This window comes from Juglans regia, chromosome 1 (genome assembly GCF_001411555.2).
Source record: "Juglans regia cultivar Chandler chromosome 1, Walnut 2.0, whole genome shotgun sequence".
Taxonomy (NCBI): domain Eukaryota; kingdom Viridiplantae; phylum Streptophyta; class Magnoliopsida; order Fagales; family Juglandaceae; genus Juglans; species Juglans regia.
The window spans coordinates 1,730,244-1,741,263 of NC_049901.1; the positions used below are offsets into that span (position 1 = coordinate 1,730,244).

At 38.7% G+C, this 11,020-nt stretch overlaps 3 protein-coding genes across 5 annotated transcripts; all 3 read left to right on the forward strand.

Annotated features, from left to right (window-relative positions):
* The first annotated feature begins 531 nt into the window (after nt 1-531).
* On the forward strand, nt 532-2,282 carry LOC109001404 (leucine-rich repeat receptor-like protein kinase PXC2). Its single transcript, XM_018978661.2, has one exon. The coding sequence runs from the start codon at nt 680-682 to the stop codon at nt 2,111-2,113; it is 1,434 nt and encodes a 477-aa protein (XP_018834206.1). The 5' UTR covers nt 532-679; the 3' UTR covers nt 2,114-2,282.
* A 57-nt stretch (nt 2,283-2,339) lies between these two features.
* LOC109001406 (molybdopterin synthase sulfur carrier subunit) lies at nt 2,340-6,024 on the forward strand. 3 transcript variants are annotated; one of them, XM_018978666.2, is made up of 2 exons: nt 2,340-2,733; nt 5,515-6,024. In XM_018978666.2, the coding sequence occupies exon 2, from the start codon at nt 5,576-5,578 to the stop codon at nt 5,891-5,893; it is 318 nt and encodes a 105-aa protein (XP_018834211.1). In that variant the 5' UTR covers nt 2,340-2,733; nt 5,515-5,575; the 3' UTR covers nt 5,894-6,024. The 3 variants fall into 3 exon arrangements, with proteins under 3 accessions (XP_018834211.1, XP_018834212.1, XP_035544733.1); XM_018978667.2 differs by lacking the exon at nt 2,340-2,733 and adding an exon at nt 3,250-3,509; XM_035688840.1 differs by lacking the exon at nt 2,340-2,733 and adding an exon at nt 3,939-4,253.
* A 633-nt stretch (nt 6,025-6,657) lies between these two features.
* On the forward strand, nt 6,658-10,210 carry LOC109001403 (C-type lectin receptor-like tyrosine-protein kinase At1g52310). The gene is made up of 6 exons (XM_018978658.2): nt 6,658-6,810; nt 6,893-6,996; nt 7,087-7,144; nt 7,743-8,168; nt 8,291-8,861; nt 9,398-10,210. The coding sequence occupies exons 2-6, from the start codon at nt 6,904-6,906 to the stop codon at nt 9,924-9,926; spliced, it is 1,677 nt and encodes a 558-aa protein (XP_018834203.2). The 5' UTR covers nt 6,658-6,810; nt 6,893-6,903; the 3' UTR covers nt 9,927-10,210.
* Nucleotides 10,211-11,020: the final 810 nt, after the last annotated feature.

Here is an 11,020-nt window from a genome sequence, read left to right on the forward strand (position 1 = left end):
AACGAAGAAGAGGAGAAACCGAGCTCGTACTCGGTCAGCCAAGGACGAAATCGCAACCAAGGGACCAAACAAATGCACTCGGCCAGACGGACGAAATCAAACAAAGGGAAGAAAAGAGAAACACAAAATGGGATCGATGTGGATCCGTCGGCATGGTGCGTCGCAGATGGGAAGAAGAGAAAGAAGAGGGCTAGGCGAGAAAGAGAGAATGAATATGGGAGGGAGAGGGAGAGGATGCTATGGGTGTTTTTCTCATACATACGAGTGCATTTTAGTGATAAATAGATTGTCTCTATGTCTATTTGTTATTGGCCGATAGAAAAGTATTTTTCACAATCATCCGGCCCAAGTTTTTCTCATACAATTATTAATTCAAAAAATACATTATTTAAAAAATAAATTATAAATTTACTAAGACTTCAAAAGACAAAATGTAATTAATCAACAAAATTTTAGCAATCATTAGATTTTATTCAACTCAAGTCAAGTGCGTTAAGAAGCCAGATGCCAGGGCGTCCTTCCTCCAGCATTACAATACGATTATCGATAGATCTAGGTGGGATGGACCAAACTCGGAAGCAACTGGAGTCAAAACCTGTGTACCCAAAATCCCTATAAATGCCCATGGCTCTTTCCCTCCCAAAATCATTTCCAGTTCCATTCCCACAACAAAACCAGCATGAAGAAGCTCTGTTTCTCTCACCTCCTCCTCTTCTCCTTTATCTTCATTCTCCAGTTATTCGCAGTCGTATCGACCACCTGTCACGTCGACGACGAGGCTGGTCTTTTGGGGTTTAAATCCGGCATCAATGCGGACCCGTCCGGGATGCTTAGCTCCTGGAAGCCAGGTACCGACTGCTGCTCCTGGGCGGGTATTACATGTTCGGGCAACCGGGTCACAAGTCTATCTCTCTACGGCCAACTCGACAAGCCCAACTCATTCTTATCCGGCGAAATCTCACCCTCCCTCTCCAAACTTAAATTCGTATGGGGAATCTACCTCCAGAATCTCCGTAACCTTTCAGGTCCTTTTCCAGGCCTCCTTTTCGGATTACCAGCGCTCAATTACGTCTACATTGAAAACAACAAGCTCTCGGGTCAGCTACCCGCATCTATCGGCAACCTGACCCGACTCAGTGCACTCAGTCTAGCCGGTAACCGCTTCACCGGGCGGATCCCGAGTTCAATCTCCTACTTGACTGGACTGACTCAGCTCAAGCTCGGCCAAAACCGCCTCCACGGCCTGATACCTTACGGGATTCGTCAACTCAAGAACCTTACCTTTTTGTCTCTCGAGCGAAACCGCCTCTTCGGCTCCATACCCGATTTTTTCCAGTCATTCCCGGATCTCCGAATCCTCAGACTTTCCCATAACAAATTTACCGGGAAAATCCCGGCCTCCATTGCTGCCCTCGCGCCCAAACTGGCCTACCTTGAACTCGGCCACAACGCTCTGAAGGGCCAAATCCCAGATTTTCTCGGAAATTTCAAGGCGCTAGACACGTTGGATCTCTCAGCCAACGGGTTCTCGGGAGTCGTCCCCGCGAGCTTCAGGAATCTGACAAAGATATTTAACCTCGATCTTTCTTACAATCACCTGGTCGACCCTTTCCCGGAGATGAACGTGAAAGGCATAGAATCCCTTGATCTGTCGTACAACAATTTTCATCTTAAGGCAATCCCAAAATGGGTAACGTCGTCACGGATAATTTACTCTCTAAAGCTATCCAAGTGTGGAATCAAAATGAGTTTGGAGGATTGGAAGCCGTCGGAGACTTATTTCTACGATTATATTGATTTTTCGGAGAATGAGATATCGGGGAGTGCAATTGGGTTGCTGAACAGTACCGATTACCTGGTTGGGTTTTGGGCCTCGGGGAATCGGCTGAGGTTCAAATTGGAGGATTTGAGGATTGTAAAGACGTTGAAGCACTTGGATCTGTCGAGGAATTTGGTGTATGGGAAAGTGCCCGAGGCTGTTTCCGGGCTTGAGAGATTGAACGTTAGTTATAATCACTTGTGTGGGCAACTTCCGGTTACGAAGTTCCCGAAGAGTGCGTTTCTGGGAAATGACTGTTTATGTGGCTCTCCGCTAGCTATTTGCAAAGTGTAGCAAAAGTGGAACATGTTGGCGGAGACACCAGAAACCTAGGAAAACCCAATAAAATTTTCACGTTTGCTCTTCCTTTTCGTTTGAAGTTAATATGGTCTTGACAGGCATATAGTCTTTGGAAATGCTTTTATCGAAAGAAGTGCTAATTTCTATTGCCATTTATCATTCATTTCTTCTATTCTATTCTGCGACTCTTTTCATTTTCTAGGCTCCTGGGGCTGGGGATCTTTCAGACAGAAGAATTGGGTCTCAAGGAAAGGAAAAAAAAAAAAAAAAAAAAAAAAAAACAAAAGAACACGAACAAAAGATAATAGCTTTTGGACCAGATATGGATGTGGGAGAGATGATGATAGGAAAACGTTGATGCTACACTGGCGAAAGAGTAAACAAAAGGAGAGATTTTTTCCCCTTAGCTGGGACCTTAAATGCGCATATGAAACGTGGAGACCATTAAATTAAAAAAAGAAGGTAATACAATTTAATTTTAGCTGGAGACTTCGGCTGACAAATGACAGGCCTCACTCCTCTCCCGATCGTCTCGTGGACCTCTATTCTGTAGTGGCCTCTCGTTCCCCCTCTTGCTCTTGCATTTACCCTCCCTTGCCGCTTTCAGCCTCCAGGTAACCGTTCTATCACTTTGTTGTAGATTCTTTGCTTCTGATTCACTACGTACTGATCAAATTTCTCTACTTTGTCGTTCAGCCGGGTATTGAGATTTCCCCGACTTGCCTTTATTGAAACAAAAATTTGTAATTTTTTCTGATTGGGTCTCACCAAACATATGTAGCTGGTATATTGAAACTTGAAATCAAATAGTGAAGAAATTGACTTTCTTTTGTGCTACTGCACTTTGAGAAACTGGGACGATTACTCTGTCCATACTGACGCACCTTTGAATCGAGTCTAAAGCTTGAATTTTTTGTTTTATTTAGCATAATTGAGCCGAAACTGTACTTATGAATGATACTAAGCAAAACAGTTACTCTGTTTTGATGATAATTGTTCACCGAACATGGAATCATTACGATTGACGATATTACCCAGCTTTACTTATAATATATATATATATATATATATATATATATATATATATTTCATCCCTGCTTTAGTTTTTGCCCCTTTTTACAAATTACAGTCCACTAGATGATCTATATTCTTATACTAACCAACATCACAAGGTTCGCTCAGAAAACAAGAGCTTATTAAGACGCTCAATTCGAGAGGAAAAACCCAAAATTAGATCGGTACGAGCATGTGAAAATCAATAAACTGAGAGAGGGAGAGATGTGGAATGAATCGAATGATAATGCAAGGGGATAAGAAGGGAAAAAAAGGACTTGATTGGAATTTAGATTTAACACAGCCTCTCCCCTCTATATTTTCTCTGCTGTTTCAGGTTTTCTCTCTCTCTCTCTCTATACTTCTTCGTCCTTTGGATTCTGTTCTCCTTTCTCAGATCAGAAGGGCAGCTTTGTTAGGTATTAATTTTTCATGTACTTGTGATGCTATTTTGTCGATTATATAGTTGTGGAAGTTTGAGCTATCTCAGTAATAGATTTTTGGTTTAAAGAGAGCTTTTAAATGTCAGGGATTTAGTTCCGTTTGGATTTAGAGATGAATTGAAATAGTTTTAGATGATTTGAATAAAATATTACTAAAATATTATTTTTTAATATTATTATTATTTCAAGATTTGAAAAAGTTAAATTATTTATTATATTGTGTGTGAGAATTTGAAAAAATTGTAATTATGAGATGATATGAATTAAGATGAGTTTCCAATCCAAACTGAAGCTAATTGAAAGTTGAAACTTCATTTGAGTGTTCTTTGGCTTCTCCGCTCTCATGTAAATTCTATTATGCCCAAAATCTATTGTTTATTAGCTGTAAGTGAATTAATCTTGCCGTCCTGTTTTGGGACATAAGTTGTGTTGGGAGCTTCTTTGAGGTGGGGTTAGGTGTTCCTTGGGTTAGGATGAGCTTCCATTTATTAAAAAAAAAAAAAATTCCTAAAAAAATTAGGATGAGCTTCCAATAATTTTGTAATTGTTCCTCATAAGTTGTGATTCTTGGATTTGGTGATATGGGCACCCAAGTTTGAGCTTGTCCAGATCTAGGCTCTCGGTTCTTCTTGTTTCAGGTAAGGTATTTGTGATATGGGCATTTTTTGTTACAAACTTCTTGTGCATTAAAGCGTCTACAATCATATTTCCTAACAGATGCGCTAATTAGATTATGGGTAAATTACTCTTTTGTTACGTTGGATTTGTTACATGCCTTATGAACACGATATTTCAGAAAGATGGTGGATGTGCTTATAGTCAGAGTGTTCTGAAAAAAATTATGGATTTGGAAGAGTAAACACAATGCAGGGTGGAGTTTAGAGAACCTTTATGTGTCTGTTGGCATTTGTAGCAAATCACTGTGACACTAATTGATTATTGGGTGTATAGCTTTTTCCCAAATGCGCAATTCTCTCTCTCTCGGATTCTGCACTACATGTTTCAGACATAATATAATTGTGAAACATATATATAAGCTGATCTTAAGTCTTGTGAACGATCGAATCTGTCTCAAGTTTGCTTCATCCTTTTTCTTCCATTGGAATCACTAGCACATTAAACCATGAGCTTCGCAGATTTTATACACTGATTTATCAAGTCGGTTTTTTTATGAGTTGAATTTTTAGCTTATATGTTTACCAAGTTAAGATTTACCTAGTCAGTAACTTACCTTTTGTAAGAAGCTTGTATAGACGTAGTATTTCTCTATGAAAAATTTGTTGGGCAATGACTACTGCAATCCAAATTGTTCTCTGGTTTGCACCATCTCTCTGTGCCAGACTCGTGACGATACATGTGAGTGTCTGTGTTGAATCAAAGTTGGGTTTCAATTCTTTTCTCGGGCTTGTGCTAAAGCTCCAAGCTTTTATTTGTTCTCACCAGTATGGTGGTCATTCTATAAATATCTTGAGAAGTAGTCTAGATAAAGATGCGTTGAATGCTGATTAGAATACCGCAGTGTTGTTTGCTTTTCCCTCATTTTCATTTTAAATTTATCTTCATTGAAGAAATGGAACTTTTAGCCTGTTGTGGCACCGATGATATATACTGTAATATGTTTGTCAGAACCCCTGATAATGTAGAAATTATGTCCTGTTATCCCAAGGTGGGCATATTTTTTTGGGTGGGTTTTCCTTCTACGATCCTAAGCCATATTTTAGATAGGCTTGAGTTTTAATTTATTCTTCAAGTCGTAGGGCCAGAATCTATTCAGCATCTTCGTGATTGGTACTCCTACATGAAAATCAATTTGCCCATTTGCTTTGATTGTTTTGTAATTTGAATCTATAGTTTATGGGCATTAATCTTTGCCATGGTTTTCTAAATTTGAAATTGCAGAGTTACTGTCGTGGGGAAACATGTATAATCTCCAATAAGCCATTAGTTCGTGTTTTCTGTAATGGATACAGTTGAAGGAAAGATCAACACTCAAACCGCGGACCCTACAGACAAGGGAAACGAAGCTTCATCTGTCAAGACGAAGATTCTGTTCTTTGCAAGAGCTCGAGATCTTACTGGCTTGACAGAGATGCCATTGGAGGTGTCGTCAGGTAGTTCTGTCCAGGATTGTTTGAACGATCTCGTCGCCAGGTTTCCAAGCTTGGAAGAGATCCGTGGCTGTATGGTTCTTGCACTAAACGAAGAATACACCACCGAGTCGGCAATACTCAAAGACAGAGATGAGTTGGCAATTATACCTCCCATTAGTGGTGGCTAGTTTTTTTTATTTATTTTTTTCTCCTCATGTAACGTTCACTGCAAAATGTGTCCATTCAATATTTCATTCGAAATAAACCTCGGATTTCATGAAAACGATGCCACTTTAAGTTTGTTTACTATTGTTTTGGAAATGCAAACCATTGTTTTTCCTTTTAGAAGAGTTTTCCTTTGTTTGCTTACTTATAAGCACACAGCATGTCTACATATATAATCAATGGACAACTTGACAAGGATGTTACGTTTGGACGTTTTGGCTTGAAAGTTGGGACGATATAATTCTATTATCAAATCGATACGTAGAGTACATTTAATAAAATATTTATATAATATAATTTAATTTGAAAGATAAATTTTAAAATTTACATATTATAATAAATTTTATTATTTAAGCGAGAGCAATCAATAAAATTAAAATATCGTCGTCATTTATAAAAAAAAAAATATGATGTGAACTGTCTGCTCACTTGAGAATAGAATAACTTTTCTGTAATAATCTTATATACTAGCGTTCCTAAATATTGACTTGTGCAACTGCAATGTGACGAACTGGGGCAGAGTATATATCATTTTCTTTCCATGAGAAAAGCTATAAATCGCATCGGTGGGAAGGGTGCTTTATTGATATAATTTTTCTTCAATATCTACCGAAAAAAGAAAAAAACGAATGGATGTACTGGGCTGGGTAGTTTTCAAAGAACCAGGCCACAGTAGGCCCGATCTCGGCCCAGCCTAGCACTTGGTCAGACCTACCTCCACCCATGGTTGATTACAGTGTGTACCGACAGTCTGACTGGAAGAAAGGGAAACGAGCTTGGAAGTCCGTTCAATCTGATTTTCTCTTGTAGTACTCTATTTACTTCCCAATAAAGTGAAAAAAAAAAAAAATAGTCGGATTGTGCTGATATTCTTGCTCTGGTAAGTAATTTACTTTGTGGAATTGTTTTTAATCTTATCTGCAACTTGCATGGTGACTGAGGGTTCCAATTTTCCTTTCTAGGGTTTTTCGAAATGGTTCTGATGGAACTGAAAGTATCTGCCATGCAACTTTTTTTGCTTCTGATTTCTTGCGCCGTGCTCCACCTACAAGCTTCGGTGAATACGGTAAAAAAGAACATTCTCTGTGTATTACGATTGAAGGAATTCACATTGTTCATAAAAGCTGAATCGAACTTTCTATTCTTGGATTTTTAGGGATTTAACGGTTCGGATCCTGGTAACGTTGCTGCTTCAGGGAGTCAAGCCAGTAAAGGTATTTGTCAAAGTGTAACTTACTGCTTCCTTTTTTCTTTTGTCGAGTTAGTCTTTTTGTTTGTACTTGAAAGTCTTTAAGAAAAATTACTTCTTCTTTTTCTTCCCACGGAAATTTTTAGTTACCACCTAAAAATGAAATGAGAGTAGTTTTTATGTATAATGAATGGCAAAATAAGCATAAGTAGAGGTAAATATGTTTTGCATTACACATTAGGTACTTTGCACCAGCAAAAGTTTTATACAGGATAAACCCTTGCTGTTCCGAGAGACTAGAGTGCTAGTGTAGCTATGCAATGCATGAATACATTAACAAGATTCGCATAAGGCCGATCAGCTGGACTGAGAGAGGAATGCTGTTGTTTCCTCATATGTTGTGCTTATTTGTGTTCTTTAATGTAAATCCTCAACTCTAATGACATGCAACCTGTTGATTCAGCAGCTAAAACATATTTATATCTTGCACAATAAATGGTATTCTGAATAATTGCAGATATAGAAATGTCTTTTTGTATTGTATTTGTGTTCTGTTTATGTTTCTCTCAACTTTGCACTAGTTACTATATTGAAGTGCCTCTCTCTCCCTCTCCTGTGGACAGCACCATGTCCTGCTGGTTGGGTATCTGACCCTGATAAAAGTAAATGCTTTGGTTATATGAGAAGTCCCAAGTCATGGAATGAGTCAGAGGCCCTCTGTAACGAATATGGTGGGCATTTGGCGGCATTAACATCATTTCAAGAACTGAACTTTGCTCTTAAGCTATGTGGTGAAGTCATTAATGGCTGTTGGGTTGGAGGAAGAGGCATCAACTCTACTGTTGGTTTCGGTTGGACATGGTCAGATAATACTTCATATTGGAACGAGTCCATCTTTCTTGGGGCACCTGTTCCATCCGGTTGCACCAATTCTTCCTGCCACACCAACAATTCGTTTGATCTATGTACATTGGTAACTAATGGATCAACATCTCTCATTAGTGAGAGATGCAACATGTCTCATGCTTTTATATGCATGCTTGATATAGGTATGCACTTTTTATCTCTCTCAAGTTGCTTGCTTGTTTCAATATTGTTCTTATCCGTTATGATTTGTTATTTTCTATGTATACATGCTAACTACGTGGACCTAATTTTCCATTTCTTACAGGGAGCATATGCCACCACATGCACTGCCACAAGGAATATCTTATCATCCTTGCAGTTGTAAGTGCATTGATTCTCTGTACTACGTTGGCTGTTGTAGTTTGGCTTCTCGCATACAAGCGGAGCAAGAAGCGCAGGCGGTCTCGCAAGCTATCTAATCCAGCAGCTTCTGCATTAGTGCCCCCGTCATGGAAAGTCTTCACCAAAGAGGAACTGAAGTCAATTACAAAGAACTTTAGTGAAGGAAACCGTCTAGTCGGAGATGCCAAGACAGGTGGAACATTTAGCGGCCTTCTACCTGATGGCTCAAGAGTGGCAGTTAAAAGGTTGAAGAGATCTAGCTTTCAGAGGAAAAAGGAGTTCTATTCTGAAATTGGAAGGGTTGCAAGGCTTCACCATCCAAACTTGGTGGCTGTGAAAGGATGCTGCTATGATCATGGTGATCGCTACATTGTTTATGAGTTCATAGTTAATGGGCCCTTGGATAGATGGCTACACCACATACCAAGGGGGGGTCGGAGCTTAGACTGGGCTATGAGAATGAAAATTGCCACGACTCTGGCTCAAGGAATTGCGTAAGTATACATCCTTAGTTCTTTCTTTAGTAAAAAAGGAACTTCTTACTTTGTAATTCTAGTTTTATCCATATTAGTTACGGGTAGTTGACACTATATGGTCGCTCTCAAGTCTCTAGGCATGGTATTCTTGTACAGAACTTGAGTCGGTGCGTTTGTCACATGTTTTATCTGTAAGAATCGGATATGATGCATCTTGTTTCCAAACTTTGACAACTGATGGATGCTTCTAATGTGTTACTGTTTCCCACATCGAAATCTTTAGCCATAATAAATTCCAGGGCTAAAAGTGAGCGCTTCTAGCTGCTTAATAATGATAGTAGCAACAGATTAACAATTACACAACGGATAATAGTAACCATAGTGACAAGAACAACATCGATAATGATGGGTGAACCATATGTTATATTTCCTTGCTTCGAAGTTCCTTCTTATGCAGTTGTTCAAATATGACCAAATAATTTTATTTTGGTGTGGTGGTATAGTTGATACATAATGTGGTTTAAATTGTAGTCTCACTTTTTTATTCGAAACAGGTTCCTGCATGACAAGGTTAAGCCGCATGTCGTGCATCGAGATATACGTGCCAGTAATGTACTACTCGATGAAGACTTTGGAGCACATTTAATGGGGGTTGGCCTCTCAAAGTTTGTCCCATATGAAGTGATGCAAGAGCGGACTGTGATGGCTGGTGGCACATATGGATACCTAGCCCCTGAATTTGTCTACAGAAATGAACTTACAACAAAGAGTGACGTGTATAGTTTTGGTGTACTGCTGCTTGAAATTGTAAGTGGCCGCAGGCCTGCACAGGCAGTTGATTCAGTTGGTTGGCAGAGTATATTTGAATGGGCCACACCTCTGGTTCAGGCTCATCGGTACCCAGACCTCTTGGATCCTCACATATCTTCTTCATCCTCCTTGGATATTCCTGAGGCTGGTGTTATTCAGAAGGTGGTAGATCTTGTTTATGCTTGTACACAGCATGTTCCATCTATGCGTCCCAGAATGTCTCATGTTGTTCATCAGCTGCAACAGTTGGCCCAGACACCTATTGTAAAGTAAGTACTAAGTTCAACGACTCTTTAGCATTCCATAACTAACTATGAATTGGGGATTATTTTCCCCCCAATCTTTTTTCTGAGCTAAGTTGTTTTTGCAGAACCATGTTAACAACTAGGGTTCAGCACTAGTGTAGTTCTGTAAGACGTAGTTGTTGCAGTGTTGTGAGTAATATAGTAGTATCAGCTATGTATTATTTTTTTAAAAATGACATCCATTTAATTAGAAAGTGGATACAATCTTCAGTCATTAGAAACAAAAGTGCCCCATGTTACTCTTTGCCCCTATTCAGATCCACAGTGGCACCGTAGCTCTGAATCATGGCTATGAAAGTCATCCGAGCTCCTACTGTTTACTCTGCGAACTAGTTGAAGTTGAGTACAAAAAGTATATGAATATGGTTCAAGTCTTTCCCAATATCAAAAGAAATAACTCTGGCCGAAGATCAAAGCTAAAAAAAGACGGAATTCACCGAATTCCTTTGAAGGTCATCTCGTTATTGATGAGAGACATCTTCCATCAGTATCTTTGATTGTTTTTTTAATATATATTTTGTCCTTCTTTTCTTGTCTTGGCCAGTCCATTTAACTCTCAAGACTTCGTATGTTTTCACAATTCCTTACAACTTATCGCATTTCATCTAATCTTTATAATTTTATCAATTTTTTTAACAAAATAAAATAAATAATTCAACTTTATCAAATCTTAAAATAAAAATAATATTAAAAATATATATTTTAACAATATTTCTTTTAATTTTAATTTTAACTCATCTTATCTTATCTATAAAAATACTTATCACCGTTGCAGTTGAGGTGGTAAAAAGAAAATGCCTGTGAAGATGTTAAACGACACGTCTATTGTAGAAAGTAGAAACAACTTGAAATAAAGATACTGATATTGAAGACAAGTCATTCAACTAGTTAGGCTGTAATACATCATTCAGGACCCATTTGTAGTCGGCAAAAGAAAAAAACAACAGAAAAAGAAGAAAATTTATTAAAAGGACAAGCACGCAGTTGAGGAAGGTGAACAAGTCCAATGATCTGGAAGTGGTGATCGTGAGAAAGAGTCGATAGAAATCAGTGGGTAATAGC